A 21,101-nucleotide genomic window follows, 5' to 3' on the forward strand; every position below is an offset into this window, starting at 1 on the left:
TCCCAAGTGCTGGGATTAAAGCTGTGTGCCACCATTGCCTGAACAAAAATGAAATTCCTTCCGACAGAATACTAGTTTTTTAAGGAAAATAAACAAAATATTTTTCACTTTTTGAGACAGATTAATATGCATCCCAGGCTGGCCTTGAATTCACTGGGCAGTGAGGATAACCTTGAACTTCTGGACCTCCAGCCTCTACCTTCCAAGTGCTGGGACTGTGTACACACACCCATCACACTCGGTTGTATATGGTGCCCCTGCCGGAAGCTTTGTGCTAACCAGGCCACACTCCCAGCTCTGTGACTATTTTTAGTGTATTGGCTAACAGTATTCAGAGCACCGTACAGCCGCCATCACTACCCATCTCCAGGAACTTTTCATTTTACCAAACAGAAACTCTCATTCATTCAACGGTAGTCTCCACCTACCCTGGTAACTTCCGTTGTAGTCTTTGTCTTCGTGAATCAAATACGTGTTCTTTATCACTGTTTCACGGTGGGTCCCGAAGAGGTGACCGTACTGGATTTGATCAAGGGATTTCCTTGAATTCCCGGTATCTCTAAGTTAGCCACACCTTCCATTCCCGAAAGGTTGGCTACCTCACTCCGAAGCAGATTTTCTCTTGCCCTGTGCCTCTGAAAGTTGGAACTCCCCCCCCCATATCCCCTCTTCATTCAGCATTAACTTGTCCCCTACCCCACTAGCCAAGCAGGACTGTCCACAGAGATCTAAATCAGATACTTCAACCAGTGTGCCCTCATGGACCAAGGTTTCAAAAATTAAAAACAGCAACTGGATTTGCTTGTGAGAGCGTAGGTGGAGATCCAGTGAGTTGGGTGCAGAGGCCTGAAATTTCTTTCAAGCTCTCAGGTGAGGATGATGATGGTGGTAGTGGTGGTGATGGTGATGATGATGTAGCCAGGTGTGGGCCCCCACTCTGTGTTAGTGAAGCCTATGGCCGAACTCCTCCTTCACCGTGATACATTTTACTAGTGTCCAGGGCTAATTCTCACTATCCACAGTAACCATCTTGAGGACAGAACACACAGTCTCTCTCTCTCTCTCTCTCTCTCTCTCTCTCTCTCTCTCTCTCTCTCTCTCTCTCTCTCTCTCTTCGCTATGTTCCCAGACTCTAGAGTTGTGACTGGCTCGGAGTGGCATTTAGTAAATGCTGAGTGAATGGACAAATGGATGAGCTCAGAGACTTGAAGGATTAAAAGGGATCCGCGTGAAGATCTTCATAAGCTATACTAGGACACTTGACACTGATCAACAATTTACGGGCAGCCACCGAAGGATCTTAAGTAAGCACACCGAATGTTAAATGTGTGCCCCTGTGTGTGATGTGTAAAATGTGTAGAAGAGGACTGAAACTGGAGATGACAGCAACCCGGGTGGCTAGTCAGGGCATGAACTTACGCCATAATGCTGGCACTTGAGCAGCAGAGGCAAGAGGATTTCAAGTTCGAGGCCAGCCTATGCTACAAAGAAAGAACTCCTCCCAAAACCAAGACAGACCGGATGGATGGGCTAATCACGCATCTCCCCTGGCTTCAGAGCATTTGTTCCAAGCATAGTTAGGAGCACTGTCTCCTTCAGTCCCCAAAGCGCCTGGTTTCAATGGTATTTACATGTCAGTTCTATACATGGAAGATAAAGTTAACAGACCCTGACAACATGGGGAGGTGTAGGAGAGTCTGGGATGATTCTCAATTTTCTGCCCTAAGTAACCTGCTGGAGGTTGACCAAACCACACTGCTCAGGAAATGAAGGCCATCGCTTCTCTTTGAATGTACTTCAATCGGAGCGTTATGACAGTGTTGAGCACAGGGAGGAATTGCTTGTGTCGGAGACACACAAGTGGCTGTTCTTTGGAACACAGGTCAGAAGGCATTACCCAGCGAGAATATCTTCCGGGAAGCTTGGGGTTGAATTCATCCCAGAGATTTTATTACAGTGGAAAGCTGCCCTGTTGGCTCTCAAGACTAAGCGCAGGAGGTTGTGTCAAAAGCGTAATTCATCTCGGTTACTCTCTTCCCTCCAGGTCACCAACGTGACGGCGTCTGTTGCTGTTCCACGTCTTCGAAATGAGCTGGACCAGTTAACCGCGGTCATTTACACAGTCAGTGTTAACTACTTACCACATTAAGGCCTGCTTGTCTGAGTTGGAAGAATGTAGACCCTGGTTTGACGGTTCCAGGCCAAAACTCAGGGACACAAAAATGTCCTTCCCTCATTTATAAGCTCCATGACCCAAGACCATTACTAATCCCTCTCCATCCCTGCCAGTACAGCACTTTCCACCATCCCTGCAATGTGTCAGCAACTAGGTAATTACTTAATAACATCGGGAGATGGCCTGGTGCTTCCTCGCTCGGCAAGTGATAAGGGATCTTCCTGGTTTCGATTTCAAGGTGGCTCTGACTTAAAGGTTCGGAGTGCAGTCAAAAGGAAGAATAAGTACGCCTGCTGCCGCTGTTGAGGGAAAAACAATACCTGATTTTTAAAGTATTAAGAAGAAATGAAAGACAACTAAGTTCTCTGTTCATCTCGATGCATGTATTAAGATTCTGTGAGCGGCTGTCCAAGTGCTGGCCAGTTCTGAACATCTTGAATCAGATGACGGGGGCGCAACCCAGAACTAGCTTCTATAGGTTACTCCCACTGAAGAATTGTGGGAAAAGTTGAAATCTGCCTTTGAGTAGTCTAAAAATACTAGAATCATTGGTTCTAACATTGTCCTGGTAAATAAGGCAGAGTAAGAGAGCGGAAGCCCAAGACTCTATGACCTACTGAGCTGAGAGAACACTAGACGGTGTGTCAGGAGTCAGTCGTCAAACCTGGATTTCGAAAGTAAATGCTGAATTACATAGCCCAATTCTGTTGAGGTGTAGTCTGTTGCTATGTATTGTCCTGGCCCCAAAATCTGATTGCCCCCAGGGAGGAGGCCCTCAGAGACAAGGACATCCTTAAGTACAGCAAATGATGCTATGTAACCTTGTGCCCCAAGTTGTCCCTGATTGGTTAATAAAGATGCTTACAGACTACCGCTGGGCAGAAGAGAGGTAGGCAAGACTTTGGTGTCCTGGCTTGGGGTCTGAGGAGAGACCACGAACAGAGAGGAGAGATCAGAGAAGGAAGAACTCACCATGGGATAGGAAGATCACATCCATGAGGGCTGACCAGTTGGAATAGGAGCGGCCCAGAAGGAACATAGCAAGTAATATCTCAGGGTGACTGACAAGGTAGTAAGCAAAATAGCATCGGGGGTTGATATCTGCCCAGCTCTAATGTTTTAAAGTTTATTAAAATATAAAGGTTTTGTGTCTTTTAACAAAATAATCTAAAGCAGTGTAGAAACTCCCAATTAAAAATCACTACTACACAACCCCAAACTGAACAGAGGACTTGACTAGACATGTCTCCAGAAAGAATGCTCAGAAGGTCAACTCAGCACAAGGAAAGTTAAGCCCAGAGCCTCTAATCATTCTGGAAATGTAAATAAATAAGACAAGCGCCCCATCTCAGACCTGCTACAATGCTACTATCAAAATCCCCAGAGAAAAGCAAAACATTATAGAGCTCGTAAGGAGAGACTGCAAATGTGTGCACTGCGGGTGGAAGCTTAAAATGATACAGTCGTTGTAGAGAAAAGTGTATGGAGGCTTCTACAAAAGTATTAACTGGGAGTACAGCTCAGCTGCAGAGAAAGAGAGGAGAGAGAGGCAGACATACAGATAGACACACACACACACACACACACACACAGGCAAAAACATTCATACACATAAAATTAAAAGGAATATCTCAGAGCTCTCATTGATTATGTGATCCCAGGAAAACTGACAAACTGGTTCATACACACAGTCACTTTTAAGGTTCTCAGTAGTAGAGTTCCCTAACCCTTTCCCCGGTACCTCCTACATTTCCCTTTCCTTGGGTCATTCTGCACCAAGAGGTTCATGAATGTATTGGCTCCCCTTAGGTCTCTGTTGTCAACCATTTGTCCAGGAGGGAGAAAGCGTAGATTTTAGGTGAGTGTTGACATCTACCAAAGCACAAGTCTCAACAACAATGTCATGGGTGTCCATGATCCCAGCACCAGAGGACAAGGCCAGCCTGAGTGATTGTGATGGTTCATGTTCATTGTCAACTTGGTCAGATTAAGACGTGCCTAGAAGATTAGTGTTTCCCCCAGACGGATCCTGAAGGCTCCCACCTCATGGTCAGATGATGCCCTTGATGGGTTCATGGTATGATGACATCATTGAAAGGCGGTGAAAGGTAGGAGGAGAGGTCACTGAGCACATGGTCCTAGGGCTACAGCATTCTCCCCCCTCTCTCTCTCTCTCTCTCTCTCTCTCTCTCTCTCTCTCTCCCCCCGTGTGTGTGTGTGTGTGTGTGTGTGTGTGTGTGTGTGTGTGTGTGTGTGTGTAATATCATAATATCATTCTGAAGTGCTGGGATCAAGTCTGAAGCGTGTACATCCTAAGCCAGGGCTCTACACCGAGCCATGGCCCCGTGCTCCATCTCTCTATGTAGCTCAGGCTGTCCTCAAACCGCAGGTCCTCCTGCCTCATCCTGCCTCACACTTCTAGTGTGCCATACTCCTGGAATATAATATTTTCCCAGTTTATCATACTGATATTAACCATTCCAACAGAATTATTAAGTCTTCATTTCACGTGCGTGATGACTGTTAACATTTACACTGTCAGCGTGACAGGATGTGGAGTCACCTTCAGAAACCTTCCGGGTACGTCTGGGAGGGGTTTTGTCGGTTGCCTTGAGGAAATCCCACCCTAATTGTGGATGGCACCATTCCACGGGTTCAGATCTCAGACCTCACCAAAAGGACGAAGTCCGCTGTGCACGGTGCTTCGTCTCTCCCTGCTTCCCTCTTGCAGATGACGTGTGACCAGCTCTTCTGGCCCCGACCACCATAAACCCACTGCCACAACCTCCCCCCACCCCCAACTGTGAGCCAAAAGAAACCCTTCCTTTTGAGAAAGTTGCTTTTGTTAATATTTTGCCCAAACAATATGTAAAGTAACTAATGCTAGGGGAAAAAACGAAACAAAAAACAAAACAAAACAAAACAAAACCTTTAACCACAAGATTTTCTCTTTGGAGAATCCAATCTCCCAGGTATTTGTTTCCCTTAACCATGGTTACTTATTTGTATGAGAAAAGCGCTGCTATTCTGATTTGTTTTAACGGGGTCTCATTACATATACCCAGCCTAGAACTCACTGTCAAGACTAGGCTAACCACAAACTCAAGGCCCTCCTAACTCAGCCTCCGAAGAACTAGGATTATTGTAGCCGTCATTCCTGGCTTTTTTTAAAATCAAGTTCCAGGCTTCCTCTCCCTCTCTCTCCCCTCCCCTCATCTCTCTCCTAATTTTTACTAGTTCTTGGTCATATTCACTCTCTCCTCAGCCCCTCGTGACCCACTCTCCTCCATTCGCCCTTTTCTTTTTCTTTTTACCCATCTAATCTGACTTACCCAGCATCCATTGCTGGCTGTGTGGCCTTCCAGTGAGGTCACGTGACTCACCAGGGTCTCCGCTCTTAAAGGAAACTGAAACTGACTCTCCTCCCTTCGGAGATCAATTACCAGTAACTCCCCAGCCACGGGTGGGATTTCACACCCACTTCCCTTCCTTTCCTTCTCTGTGCTGAGATTTAACTCTTAAATTTTATCTTTAGGAAAACGGACAGAGTAAGTGGAGACCCCGAAAAGCAAACTGGTATCCTGGGGCATACGTTGTTCGATGCCGCTGTGAGGCTTACATCAGTGACATATTGTTGATTCAAAATGTTCAAGAGCAAGTGATTTGGAGGGCTAGGAATACACGCGACCAAATCCCACTTACCTTGGAGTGATTTTCTGACCATATAGTGAGCAGCAGGAGGTCACAGAACCGTCATTGGCAGGACCCCAGCTTAATTGTATCAGGAGTCTTACAGGCCCAATGTCAGAATTGTATCTGGAGCTGAATTTAGCACCTGTAATCTCAGCATTTAGAAAAAGCGGGACTGCTGCAAGTTCAATGCTAGAGAGTTAAGTTCAGGCCAGCCTGGGCCCCCGAACTAGATCCTGTTTTCTTAATAACTCTTTCCAATCAGAGAGCAACAATCCACTTCTAACTGAAAAGTACGGAGGTGGAACTTGCTCGGGTCAGGGGACAGCACACCGAAATGCTTGCTGAGAGGAGTGCCTATGTCACAGGCTTCCCAAGGCACCTCTGGGCATCCTGGCCTCAACCTCATACAGATTGCTGGTATCTCCCTGCAGCTTTTTGCAAGCATCGACTTTGGAGGTCTCTGCCATCTCCAATACAAGCTTGGGGTTCTGTTGCCCTTCGATTTAGAACACGAATCTGCTGGGGGTGACCAAGGGGAGCCAGAAGCTTCCCCTCCGGGGCCTCAGTGCGGTTGTTCTCTTGTGCAACCGACATGAGGCAGATGCATGACATTCTGGACTTGAGAATGTGGGGTATTCAGAGCCAGACCAAGAGTATGTGTGTGGGGAGACAGCTGGCTTTACCAGCTTGCCAGAATCAGGGAGAGGGAGAGGACAGGAGACCACTTATCTCCCTCCCACTCCCCTCTCCTCATTCCAGGCTCAAACACCAGACCAGTACGTCTCCAAGCAAGAAAAAAAAAAAAAAATGGGAACACGGGACAACGCCACATGTAAAGGATGTTAGGAAACCCAAACACAGTTCAGCACTGATGTACTTAATTTGGTTTATAAAATGCAATTTGCAATTTCTGTGGAATCCTCTGTTAGTGTTAAAAGGGAAAAACAAAGGGACTCAGTTGAATAGAATCAGGAAAACAGAGTCAGGATGGGAATCTGTCGCCATCATCTGACTGGAGTCTGTCGCCATCGGGCAGGAGACTGCTCACAGGTCGTTGGACCACTCCGTTAGTTTCCTCATCCGAAAAACGTGATAATTGCCTAGTCGACTTTACAGAAGTTGGATAGAAACGTAGGAGCCTTGACTTACGAGTTAATAAAAGGCATATGTGTTACAGAAATGACCTATTTTCACTCTTTTTTTCCTTACCTGAAAGATTACTGGTGAGTAGAGTTTAGTTTACTCTCAAGCAACTTGGGCTTTTGCTTGTTTACCTGTCTAACGCCTGTTTCCTACAACTTTTCTTCTGAGGAGAGCTTTACCCCGCATCAACCCAGAGGTTTTGGATGGTGCTGACTACTCCTCTTAGAGGTAGACATGTAACCAATCAGAGTAAACCCACCCGCCACGTGACCAGAGCCAACCAATCAGAGAGCGGCATGTTTCAAGCCTGAGCATAACTCTATTAGACGTTATCATCTCTCCTCACTGGAACGGGCTGCAGATTTAAGAGTTCTAGAAGCCTCCTCACTGCTTCAGAGGAAAGGCTGCCTAAACACAGTAACCAGGAAGAAACAGGGCAGACGATGAGTCCGGTGGTACTTTTGATCCTGCAGTCCCTCACACCAGTTCTATGCTGTGATCGGAGATCTGATGCGGTTGTCAATGAGCAGAAGTGGATTTCTGAAGCCCGTACCCCCAGGAGTCTTGACTGATACAAAATTCTAAAACAAATCTACAAAGATGAGCCGATCGTGCCCACATACAACACTGCGGGAACTAAGAAAAGGCAAGGGTTAAGCCACATCTTTATTTTTCTTTTCTTTTTTTTTTTCCCGGAGCTGGGGACCGAACCCAGGGCCTTGCGCTTGTTAGGCAAGCGCTCTACCACTGAGCTAAATCCCCAACCCACATCTTTATTTTTATGCGTTTATTTCTGTGTACCTGGGGTGTACGTGTGTGTGTGTGTGTGTGTGCGTGCGTGCGTGCGTGCGTGCGTGTGTGTGTGTGTGTGTGTGTGCGTGCAAAGGCCAGAGGGTATCAAGTGTCGACTCCTTATCACACTGTCTTATTCCCTAGGGATAGGACCTCTCGCTGAACCCAAAGCTCTCTGTTTTTCTACTAGGCCACCTGACCAACAGGCCACATGGATCCTCCTGACTCCTGGTCCCCTCAGCACTTGGATGTCAGGGTCTGTTGACGCATTCAGCTTTTATGTGAGTGCTTGGGAGCCAAACTCAGGCCTTCATGCTTGAGCAGCGAGAGCTCTCTCCCACTGAGTCATCTCCCCAGCCCAGGCCACACTCTTAGAACCAACACCCAGCAACCCAGAACCAGCCCAGACGGCTATACTTCAACAGTAGCGCCCAGGTGACGGCTTATAACGTAACCGAGGCAAATTACTAAAATAAAGAAATATTTTATTTTCTCAGGTACGAAGTCCAAGGAAATACACACATTTGTAGAAATTAAACACCAAAACGGGAATAACGTTACAAGTCGCGTGGAATCAGCAGTGTGTGACTTGGGGTGATTTGGGGCCTTCTCGGTTTGCCAAGACAGGTCTAGCCCATGAAACAATTTCTGTGGTATCTGTCCAGAAGAGAGTTGTCACAGAATCATGGAGCCCACACAACTGGAACAGGTTGAAATGAGAATGGTTCACAAAGCAAAACGGACAACGTTACTAGTTGGCACAGACTGTTTGCATCAGAAAAACCGTGAAACTGGAGTAAATCAACCCCTTAGCACCGCAAACATCCCTAGTCATCACTTGAATTGTTCACTCATTTATGCAGACGTACATTGAGTATTTATTAAGCACCTATTGTGTGCCAGGAGGCACGGTGTTCCACTCTGGGTAAAGGCACTTGGTCGGCTCTCCAGTGGAAGCGCAGAGAGCCACGTGCATTCTGGGAAAGCCTCAACAATGTCCCCCCTCAAAGCAAAGGACCACATGGATTCAGTCCACCACGGCTTCCACAGGAAATATATCAGGCTCCTCTTTCTCTTCCGAATGAAGACAGCCACTGTCTTTCTGTTTCAGGATTACAAGGGGGATGTTCGGGACTGTGAAAGGTTACAGGGGACTCAAACGGATGTTGGTGGTCACCACTGCGCACTGAGGAAGACACGGGGTGTCATGGCGGAAGTGGCTGCTGAGCCACACCCTTCGCTTAGCAGCCAAAGGAGGCAGGGCTGCACGACCCTGCATCTCCCGGCGCCCCTTCACCAAGGCTGTCCAAATGGGCTGCTCTGCCCTTGGCACGTGCCCAGACTTAGATATGGAGCTTGGGACTCTTTTTAGCCACTTCCTCCTCGACAGCAGCTGACGTTTCTTTGCCATTGGTGACCTGGATGAAAGGTGTGGTCTCCGGACCTTGCCACCTGACCCATCTCCTCTATAGTGTCATAGAACAGTGGCCACCAGCACTGAACAGCAGCCTACATCTGGACGTTTCTGTGAGTGCTCTCCTTTCTCCCTGACTTGGATCTGCGCTCGCTTTGACTGGCTTACAGGGAAACTGAGAAGGGAGTTTAACTTGTGAGCGAAGGGCAGTTTTATCATTCCTAAGCGGCCCTGATGAGCCCATCCTACCTGGAATTAGGTCCTGGGCCCACCAGTTAACAGCGGCAGTAATGCTGTGGGTCCCTGGGACGAGCAATTGAGGAGGCTGTTTTCAAACCGAGGTCTTCCACATTCGCTGGTTAATGTGCACTGTAAATGGTTTTGAGGCCTTAACTATAGAAGCATTTGTTTAATGCACTGAAAATTCAGAGTGCTTTAAGTGTTGATTTATTACCTAAATCTATACCATCAGGGTATATAATCACTATGGATTGAATTGTATAAATGCTCTTGTGATGAAAATATACGCAGGTGACTATTTAAAAAGTGAGATTTTAAAGTGAATGTCCCCTGGGTTTGACTTCTTTAATAAAAAGTACTAAACTTGACATTCTTTTCTCTTAGTGTATTTTCATAAGTCATTCTTACATAAAAAGCCTAAAGAATATATCCAAGAATAATTCTCCCCTCTCTGCAATGCCTCATCTTCTCTGCGTACGACTTTGTTCGTAAAAGATTGTCTTAGGAAATATAAAAATATTTTACAGTGTTGTCAATGCCATACATTCTCCAGGGGAAACATACCTTTGTAAATTGAACAACTACTAGGAATTCTTAATGAAATTCAAGTCCCAGATGTGCCACAGATATGTCCCGATCAGGGTGACATCCAAGCCCGTCCGTCCTCTGTCACTTCCAGAAACCGTCTGTGACACTCCCTGAGAGAGACAGGATTCTCGCTCTTTCAAAAGTCATCATTGATTTCTGTGGATATCCTTAGGGTGACACTCTACAGAAACGGGCAAGGAAGAAGGAACATCAAAGACGGAAACAATTCCAGAGTTTAAGTATGACATTCTCAGAAGCTTTCTCCAACCCAACAAGTGACTCCCACTATCGTGCCTTGCTTGATCTGGGTCCTGAAGGATTCTTTTGGCTTTACCACTTTAGCCAGTAACTCACTTGTTCTACAAGGTGAGAGTCTCCCTGGGGTCAAATAACCTGTCTTGCCTTTCCTGGGTCTTAGGAATGTTTTTCAACAACATACTATTTTTTACACAGTTGTATTTTCTGGTCTTTAGAACCAGTGAGGTCTACCAGAACACAGCCTGGACTTGGAGCATTGAGTGGCAGATACCTGAAAGTGACCTATTGGGTGGCTCCCTTTGGAAACAAGCTAATAATGTCCTGTAGCCCACAAGTCCCCCGCCACCCAAACACATTATAAAGGTAAAAAAGGGAATGTTTCTTAAAAAAAAAAAAAAACCAGGAACTTTTCTAAATCTTTACTAACCCTAATCATCAGGGATTCATATAACACTTGAACAGATTAAATCCTTACCTGGAAATCTTGGATGAATGTTAGGAAATAGAAAATAAAACCAAAAGCAACGGTCCACTCACAGATGGCGCTCACCACATGATACATATAATCCTAGTAGCAACGATAGAGAAACAAATTTAGCCAAAACGACCTCATCGGACTGACATCACCTGGAATACAAGGTAATTAGACTAGAGGCCAAAGCTGTCCAATGAACATAAACTGTAACCTTGAGGAAAAGCCCGATGCAAATCTTTGCAGCCCAGAGGTCAGAGATGGCCGAGGCTGATGGGAATGCAAGCTGTGCCCAAAGTTCTTTATAGCTCTCACTTCGTTTGAAGACTCGAGCTATAGAACTTCAAAAGATAAATTAAGGACCGTGGAACGGCTGAGACCACAAAGCAAATTTGGACCTCAGTGAAGGAAGAGTTTGGTTTTGTTTGCCCTGCCCTAGGAACCCCATAGTTGAAGGACACACTGAAGTGTCTTGGGGGCACCCCCAGGGATCACCCCAGAATGAATGTGTGCATGCCTCTAAGACCAGCTTGGCAATTAGATATCTTTTTATGTCTGTTACTGTGGGTTTTGATTCTGCAAAGTTCTGCTTCACACAGTAAGGCAAATAACATCGGCAGAGCAAATGCCAGCAGCAAGACACCCATCAGATGATTCTCTCTGGAGAAAATGGATGCCAAGAATCCACTGTCTGGAGTTGAGAAACAATGAAACAGGTGGTGGTTGAACCAGACAAGATCAAATCCCATGTTTCATCAACTCGTTCCATTTTTTTATTTTATTTAATTTTTTTAAAGATTTATTTATTTATGTTTTGTGAATACACTGTCACTCTCTTCAGACACACCAGAAGAGGGCACCAGATCCCATTACAGATGGTTGTGAGCCACCATGTGGTTGCTGGGAATTGAACTCAGGACCTCTGGAAGAGCAGCCAGTGCTCTTAACCGCTGAGCCATCTCTCCAGCCCTATTTTATTTAATTTTAACATTTATTTATTTATTTATTTATTTCTGTGGTGTTGGGGATTGAACCCAGGGCCTTGCATAAGCTAGGAAAGTGTTCTACCACTGAACTACACTGCCAGTCGACACAGTTCATCTTCACAAAATAGGAAAATAATATGCCAGTGCTGTTTCAGAAGTAAAAAGGCTTCCACATTTGCATGAGTATCCTCTGTCTCTGTCTGTCTGTGTTTGTCTTCCCTTCCCATCTCCCTAACTGCATGCATGCATGCATACATGTGTGTATTTGTGATGTATGTATGATGTATGTATGATGTATGAATGATGTATGTATTTATGTATGATGTATGTATGAATGATGTATGTGTGATGTGTGTGATGTGTGTATGATGTATGTGTGATGTATGTATGTGTGATGTATGTGTGATGTATTATGATGTATGTATGGTGTATGTATGACATATGTGTGATATATGTATGTATGTATGTGCATCTGCTTTTTTAAATACCATAATTTATTTAAAAGCTCTCAAACTCTAAGTACGTTTTTACCTTCATCTCATTCTGACCTGCTTACATGCCAAGTCTGCGAGAGACACTTGGTCTGAGGCCTGTGCTGTGAGGTGAACAAGTCAGTTTTAGGGCAACGGCTCTTTCTTTGACCCTCTGCTCACCCATCCATTTAATGGGTGATGTCAGCCCCTGCTGTACAGGTCTTCACCTCCAGCCATTGTTCTTACCCAAGGTCGCAACTGGGGAGAGCCTGACAGAGAACAGTGCCCACTAACTGTTAGGGCCAACACCAGGGATCACACCCTGTCCTGGATCGTCAGAGGCAGGGGGAAGGGACCATAGAGATGGCTGTGAGGTTAAGAGCACCCACTCCCCTTGAAGAAGGCAGAGGGAGGGGGGCTGTCTGTATCTCCAGTTCCAGGGGATCCTAAACCTCTTCTGCCTTCCAGAGAGCACCAAGCATGTGCATGGTGTGTATACATACATGAAGGTAACACACACACACACACACACACACACACACACACACACACACACACTAAATATTTAAAAACCAAAGGGTAAAGAGTAAGACTGGCAGATGGTTCATTGTGTTTAAGGCACTGTGTGGCCAAGCCTGATGATCTAAGTTCAGTTTAATTGTGTGCATGTGTGTGTGTGTGTGTGTGTGTGTGTGTGTGTGTGTGTGTGTGTTAAACAAAATCATTTTTTCAGAAAGGTGGGGCCATATGGTCCTGAGAGGGCATGGAGTCAGAATCCTAATTTCTCCACTCTGCATGTAAATGCAGAATAAGTTACATGAATGACAACGGGTTATAGTCCTCTCCCTCCCCCCTTCAGGTGCGACGTACGAAGTGTACAAAGACAGCTTAATATACCTCATGCAATTCAAGGCAGTGCCTAACTATTACTCTGTCCAGACAATTGGCATAAGGGTTCACACTGCAGCCATTGATACTGGAAATAGAAGGCAGCATCTGAGTGCTTCAGGAAAGAGAAAACCAGACACTAGATAGTTGTATGCTCCTTTTGTTAAGGCCAAGGTCTCTATGTGGCCCAGGCTGGTCCTAAAGTGATGTCCCTTCTACCTTGGCCTTTGGAGTCCTGAGATGGCAAGCAGGAGCCAAGCACCCTACCCTGCTCCTTTTCACAACTTCAGACAGAAAATGGAAGAAACCAATGGATTTCCAACAGCCCTAAGGGCATGCTGAGCCCTTGACTGCACTTGATTTATGGTGAAACACTACCACCTAGTGGCTAAGCATTGAAGTACACTTGCTCTGTGGACTGTGTCAGGCTCCTTGGCCAGTGGAGAGAGAAAGCATCCTTCAGTCAGGGCTACCTCCCCTACTACAACCTTTTAACCAGCTGGTCAAACGAAACACTTTTAGAAATCCTAGCTAGAGCATTCTGTTCTTCAGTACTGTCCCTGTAGCTGTCTTGATGGCTTCCACCGCATGCCTGAATCACCTGAGTTTTTTGAAAGTTCTTGCCCTAATCACGCCCACCGTCTGCCCATCACCCCACCCACACCCTTCCCCTCACCTCTTACCTTTAGCCTCCCACCCAATGTTTTGGCCAGAATTGCTTTTTTGAAAAAAAAAAACACGAGTGACTTCCTTGCTGCTCAAATCCAGGACCCTCATTCCTCCAACGACTCAGCTATGTCTGCCATGGGCAGCTATTTCCCTTGTTTTAAAATGTCCTCCTCTTGGTCTCTGGGATAGATATGTGCCCGAGCCTGACGTAAGAATTGACTATTGCTTCTGTGTTTCTACAACACACTCTCGGACCTCAGTTTGCAATCATTCTTACTTTCAGAGTGTTATATTTGGCAGAGGACACCTGCTGTTTGTCATTGAACTCCGGGCCTCCTTGGGGACCCATTTCCCCACAGCTGCCCTTCCTCCTGGACATTCCCAGGCCTCAGTTCATGAGAACTGTCTGAGGGCAGCCCAGCACAGTTCTGGTCCTTCCACTGGCCCGTTTGTCTTCCTGTTTGTTTTGGCTGAAGACATTCTTCTTGCCCCCTTGAAAAGCCCCGTTACTCCCCACCCCTCCACCTTGTGTCCTGAGCGTCATCTATCCACTCTGGCCAAACTGACACATCCTAGGGCAGTAGGTAGATCCCCAAACTAACCAGTTTCCCTGAAAATGGGACATTCGAGAGTCAGGATTTAAAAAAAAGAGAGAGAGAGAGAGAGAGACCTTTTGCTTTTAAGAAAACCCAAACCCCAGGCAGTGGTGGCACACACGCTCAGGAGGCAGAGACAGGTGGGATTGTTGGGAGTTCAAGGCCAACCTGGTCTATTCAGTGAGTACCAGGATAGCCAAGGCTACACAGAGAAGCCCAGTCTGGAAAAGGGGGAAAAGAAAAACAAAGAAAACCCAAAGCAATAACAAATCCCATGTTCCTGCCATGGGACTGCTGTCCTGATCATGTCCCTTGCCTTGTGAGTGTGTGTGTGTGTGTGTGTGTGTGTGTGTGTGTGTGTGTATGTGTGTGTATGTGTGTGTGTGTGTGTGTGTGTGTGTGTGTGTGTGTGTGACTAATCTGTAGACCAGCAGCTGCCTTGGATTCACGAGATACAAACAGTGACCAAGCGCCCCTGGAACTTTGTTTCCCTACTGACTTCTGGAGCTAATATCACATGCGGCTGGAGGGTAAGCTAACTCCATGTCACAGAGAGTCCACGTTTTCCAACCCATTTTAAGAAAGGACAGTGACCCTTCCCAGGATTCACCAGCCACAGTCTCACAGATCCAGGATCAGTAACTAGACTGAGGGGAAACGGTTACCTTTTCTTTTGGATTCCATTCCAACTTGGTTATAGAAATTAGTGAAGCACAGGCAATCACTTATAAATAAAAGAGGAGTGTGTTAAGGAAATGGCAGAAGAAATCAGATCCTTTATTATTATTAAAACAAGTCTATTAACATAATTATTACACAATCTTTAAACGTAACACTTTTAAAGATATATATATGCATTATATATATGCATATGCATATGCATATGCATCAGGTCTCATTACAGATGGTTGTGAGCCACCATGTGGTTGCTGGGAATCGAACCCAGGTCCTCTGGAAGAGCAGTCAGTGCTCTTAACCGCTGAGCCCTCTCTCCAGCCCTAAACATAACATTTCTACAGTCAGACCAGAGATACGAACATCTTGGACTAATCTTAGGCGTTCAGTCATGACAGTAGCTAATTTACAATAGGGATATAGGACATTGCCTAGCACCGCCTAGGGCCTTACGTTCCGTTCCCAGTACCATAAAGAAAATGCATAAATCCTAAAGTATACTATGGAAATATATTTATTCCCTAGCAATATTTTTTGGATGTTTTGACGGTTTGAATACGAATGAATTCCCCATCCCACCCCCACGCCCCCCCTCCCCCCGCTGCTCCCCCCACCCCGCTGCCCTCCACCCCACCCCCCCTGGTGCCCCCCACCTCCCCACCCCGCTCACATATTTGAATGCTTAGACACCAGGGAGTGGCACTCTTTGACAGTATTAGAAGAATTAGGACTGTGGCCACGTTGGAAGTCAAAATTCCACACCCAGCCCACGGATCAAGATGTAGCCCCTGGTTACTTCTCTGGCACCAGGCCTGCCCACCACCATGCTCCCCGCCATGATGATAATGGACTAAGCCCCTGAAACTGTAAGCCAGCCCCCATTTAAATGCCTCCTTTTATAAGCACTGTCACGGTCATGGCGTCTCATCCCTGCAGTAGAACGCTGACTAAGACAGGGGTGTAGAGTCAGTTTTAACCTGGGGCTACACTTCCTCCAACCAGAGCGTTTCTGGGTGCTCCATCATGCAACCTGCTTACAGCTGTGTCCCACTGACACCAGGGTCCGAGACAGTTTTGTTTTTTGTTTTTCATTCCTGCGACTGAATAAAAACATATTTCCTCTAAAGTGCCATTTTCAAGGTAAGAGCTTTTGTGAAAAGTAACACTTTAAATACAAAAATAAGCCACCAAAGGGCTGGAGAGATGGCTCAGTGGTTAAGAGCACTGACTGCTCTTCCAGAGGACCTGGGTTCGATTCCCAGCAACCACGTGCTGGTTCACAACTGTCTAACACCAGCTCCAGGAGATCAGACACCCTCACTCAGATATAAAACCACAGGCAAACACCAATGCACATAAGTGAATTGTTTAAAAAAAAAAAAACAACCTATGGGGAACTAGAAAGCTCTAGAAAGACTATTTTTAAAACACGGGGTATCAGTCTAAAGTGCTGAGCCAAAGCCTCATTTTGAGCTCTCTCTGCTCAATTCAGTCAGTTCGTCCGTTCCTGGCCCCTCCCCCTTCATATTCTGCAAAGCCTAACACTTCTCGCTTTCTCAGAATAAAGCAGCCGAGAGCATGGACCTTGATCATTTAATGGCCATACTCCTGCTTCTGCTGGGTTCAATTAATTCACCTATTTACGCTTAGCTCCCTCTTGAGGGCACTTGGTACCACGCTGTCTGTGAGTAGATGGTGAGCTCAGTTAAACAGACAGAGACCATGGTGTGCTAGACAGACGAGAGCAGGGGAACAGCAATGGCTCAAATGAAGAGACGTTAATCCCTACACACTGGCATCTGGGGTGCCATGGAGTTCATCAGAGTTCAGCTTCGTCTGAGCTATGAAGTTTGAAGACCTCTCTATAGCAGCCCCAAGCCCGCAGAACTATAACGTGTTAAGTTTAAAAACTAAAAAGAAGGGGGGACATGGTGGGGCATGACTTTAATCCCAGGACTTGGGAGACAGAAGTCGTCAGATCTCTCGAGAGTTCCAGGATAGCCAGGGCTGTTACACAGAGAAACTCTTGTCTCAAAAATAAATAAATAAATCCAATGAAGAAGAAGAAGAAGAAGAAGAAGAAGAAGAAGAAGAAGAAGAAGAAGAAGAAGAAGAAGAAGAAGAAGAAGAGGAGGAGGAGGAGGAGGAGGAGGAGGAGGAGGAGGAGGAGGAGGAGGAGGAGGAGGAGGAGGAGGAGGAGGAGGAGGAGGAGGAGGGAGGAGGAGGAGGAGGAGGAGGAGGAGGAGGAGGAAGAGGAGGAGGAGGAGGAGGAGGAGGAAGAGGAGGAGGAGGAGGAGGAGGAGGAGGAGGAGGAGGAGGAGGAGGAGGAGGAGGAGGAGGAGGAGGAGAGGGGAGAAGAGACAGAAGACAGACAGAAGAAAGGACTGGCCTCATTCAGTGGTTCAGTTTTTCGGGGTCAATGAGGCTGTTTCGTGTCATAAAAACATTAAGGAGAAATAGGCATTTTAAGGAGCCTTTTAAAAAGTCTTTCCAGAGAAACATTGCTACCATAAAAAAGCTTGGGGCCAGAGACTTTCACAAAGGAGGTTGGTCGCTTTCATTCAGCTTAGCCTGTTGCTGGGATATACAGAACCTGCTTTTGGTCTCTGACCTGTGGGCTTAGCTAAGAGAAGGAACATCCTGGAAATGGAAATGACAGGGAGGGATACTGAGGCTGAAACGTCCCGGTGTGCTGTGACTCTCTGGTTTTAGGATCGAGAGACTTGCCTCTAGGAGTTGGGAGGCAGAGAAAGATTTCCAACAAAAAGAAACTTTACAACACAGCAGATACCACTTATCCGTACACTTGGCAGTCAACATGAGCTGACGATTTCAGGAACTCTATTTTGAGAGAACCTATGAGCATCTTTCAGACTATTAACAGAAGAGGAAATGGGGAAGGGATTGTCTTAGAAGAAAGGCATGCCATTTGGTAGTAAATCTCTCAGTGTCGGGGCTTAGTTCCTCCCTGACCGTAAATTTTATAAATAAAAATGTCTCCAAGACTGGGAGGAGGAAACCAGCTAGGCGACCTATGCCTGTAATCCCAGCACTCAGGAGGCTGAGATAGAAAGGATTACCACAAGTTTGTGGCTGGCCTGGGCTACAAGTATGACTCTATGTCAAAACAATAAGAAATAAACAAAAGCAAAATTGCATATTAGTCTATCTCGTATCACTTCTATTTTAGGAGAAAATAGAGGTCAGACTTTGGAAGGACACAGTGTGCTCTGAAGTTTGACCACTACATACCATGATCCGGCTTTTATTGCTTACAAAACACTGTCTTTTTTTCCCCCTTCCTGCAATCTGACATAAGATCAAAAGACGGAGAATTTCCACCCTCGAAATACCAGATCAGTTTCATTTTCTTTGTTTAAACACGTCATTAAAGAAACAAAGGGAGGCAGGTACAGTTATACACACCAGCAGTCACAGCGCTTGATAGGCTGAAACAGGTTGGCTCCTAGCCATAACAAGACCCTGCCTCGAAACAGAAAAAACTAACACACACACACACACACACACACACACACACACACACTCACACACACACACTCACACATACACACTCTCACACACACTCACACACATACACATTCACACACACACACGAATGGGGGAGGGGATATTTCTCTTTTTTTTTTTTTATTGAAAATAGATTCTTCTCTCATATAATGCATCCTCAACTACAGCTTCTCCTTCCTCCCCTCCCAGATCCCACCTCCCTGACATCCATTTCCCTTCAGAAAAGAGCAGGCCTCCAAGAGACAACAAACAACAGGAGAAAACAAGATAGACTAAGACAAGGCAGAAGCCCTCCTATCAAGGCTGAACAAGGCAACCCTGTAGGAGGAAAAGAGTCTTTGGTTTAGTGTTTGGTTTGGGGTTTGGGGTTTGGGGTTTGGTTTGGTTTGGTTTGGTTTGGTTTGGTTTGGTTTGGTTTTCCAAGACAGGGTTTCTCTGTGTAGCCCCTGGCTGTCCAGGAACTTTGCAGACCGGGCTCTCCTTGAACTCAGAGATCCTCCTGTCTCTGCCCGCTGAGGGCTGGGTTTAAAGGACTAAGGTCTTTCTTAGGATGCCAGTCCACATGCCCAGGCCGTCCTCCTGCCTACGAATATCAAGCACTAGAATTACAGGACTGTGCTGCCATGTCCGGACATCTTCCGTTTCCTTTAGGTCAAAGTTCATAAACATGATTAAATACTCATTTCCTTCTTCACTGCTAGATTAGAAAACGAAGTGAATTTGAAAACAAGATCCGTGACCACAAAAAGGCTAAACATATTTTGGGTCGACGTAGGTCATAAGCAATAGAAATTTAAAATGAAATCCCTTAGTACAGGTCAATAAGTCAAACTGTCCTATCCCCAGCGGGCATGGAGTCTGGGCTCTTGGGATGCCGCAAAGCTCATTTCTTTAATTACAATGCCAATATTTGATGTCTTTAACCAAGCACTACAAAATGTTACATATTTTCATATGTCTTGTGAAACTGACCCAGGGAAGGAAAGCAAACAGATTCAAGTGCTCCTGGCTTTGATTTTCTTCCCCCATTCACTCCTTTCCCCAAAAGGATGTTTGACTCTAATACTTCTCTAGTGTCCACTTTTCTCCTATTTGATCTCCTAAAGAGTATGGACACGTGGTATGGCTTCAGAGGCAGGGTTCCATCAAACATCTGCAACATCAGGACAAAGATTCTTTGCTTAGCTGAACTATGCAGTCGGGATCCTAAACCTCCTGGGCCCACTTCAACATAAAGAACAATTTAATTAGAATATAAATATAAAGAAAATCGCTTTAACTACCTCCTGGTTAAGTTAGTGTGGTTTGAGTAAGAATGGCCATCATAGACTCATATATTTGAATGTTTGACTCTCAGTTTGTGGAACTGCTAGGGGAGGACTAGGTGGGTGTGGTCTTATTGGAAGTATGTCACTGGGGGCAGGCTTTGAAGTTTCCAAAGCCTGTGCCATTCCCAGTTAAGCTCTGCCTCATCACTGGGGACCAAGATGCAAATTCTCAGCTACTGCTTCTGAGCCATGTGCAGCTGTCTGCCTGCCTGCCTCTAAGGTCCCCACACAGTGACAATCATAGACTCTCACTCTCTGAATTGTAAGCCCCCAATAAACTCTTTCTTCTACAAGAAGATCTTCTACATCTTGATCATGATGTCTTCTCACAGCAGTAGAAAAGTTACTAAGACAGTTAACTCTAAAGTATGTCCATCCTACCCCCAAAGGTTCATGTGTCAGCTGGGGGCTTGTCCCCAAACAAGGACACTATTAGGGAGAGCTGGGACTTATCTGAAGAAGCAGATCACTAGGTGTAGGCCCTTGGACCAAGGCTGGGGGGCATTATATCCCTGACTCCTCCCCCACTACCACCTCCTCCTCCTATTCCTGTTTCTCTCCTTTCCCTTAGCCCCTCCTCTTCCTCTATCTTTTGTTTTCTCTTTCCTGTTTCTAATGAGGTGAAGAAATTCTGCCCCCACATACTCCGGTTGCCATAAATATTCTGCCCAAGCACATGGTTCGAGCGACCAAGGACTGAAGACCCAGAAACAGTAAACCAAAATAAGGCCTTCCCCTTCTGTTTTTTGTGTCAGGAATATTGTCACAGTAACACCAAGCCTAGTAACCCAATTGCCTCACCATTGGTGTGATCTCTCAGTGTATATGAGTGCGTCCTCCCCCCTTCCTTCACCGCCCCTCCCCACCCCAAGGCTGCCTGATTTTCCTGAAGTGTCTTTTGCAAGAATCCCATCAGGGAAGTTTAGCCACTTCATGTTTCTTCCTAGCTCCCAGAGACCCCAAGCTACCCCCCTGGTTATAAACTCCCATTTACCCACGCCATACTCCATGAGTCTCTCTCCCCGTGGCAAAGACCCCACTTAAGTAGTCCTTACTCCAGCTACTGCTATGGCCAGAAGTTAAAACAATCTTCCTTCTCGCTCACTGGCTGCATTTTTTTGTTTTAACAACAGACCCGTGAAAAGGATACTGGGGACGACAGCTGCGCAGGAAACGGCGGAG

General features: G+C 46.0%; 1 protein-coding gene across 3 annotated transcripts in view; it reads right to left on the bottom strand.

Moving 5' to 3' along the window:
- Positions 1-8,268: 8,268 nt before the first annotated feature.
- Dram1 (DNA-damage regulated autophagy modulator 1) overlaps positions 8,269-21,101 on the bottom strand; it is a 34,008-nt gene continuing 21,175 nt past the window's right edge. The window contains exons 4-8 of one of the 3 annotated variants that reach the window (XR_015624376.1): positions 21,070-21,101; positions 15,054-15,112; positions 10,780-10,872; positions 10,023-10,227; positions 8,273-8,504 (exon numbers count right to left, since the gene is read on the bottom strand). The exon at positions 21,070-21,101 is cut by the window's right edge and continues 146 nt beyond it. Coding sequence is in view for 1 of the 3 variants with exons in the window: in NM_001173427.1 (NP_001166898.1) it covers positions 10,183-10,227; positions 10,780-10,872; positions 15,054-15,112; positions 21,070-21,101 (229 nt within the window). In the remaining 2 variants the exon portion in view is untranslated. Of the gene's footprint in view, positions 10,228-10,779; positions 10,873-15,053; positions 15,113-21,069 lie in introns of all 3 variants that reach the window. The other 2 variants (XR_015624375.1, NM_001173427.1) reach the window with 2 other exon arrangements.

This window comes from Rattus norvegicus, chromosome 7, assembly GCF_021556685.1.
Source record: "Rattus norvegicus strain SHRSP/BbbUtx chromosome 7, alternate assembly SHRSP_T2T, whole genome shotgun sequence".
In the NCBI taxonomy this organism is placed as follows: domain Eukaryota; kingdom Metazoa; phylum Chordata; class Mammalia; order Rodentia; family Muridae; genus Rattus; species Rattus norvegicus.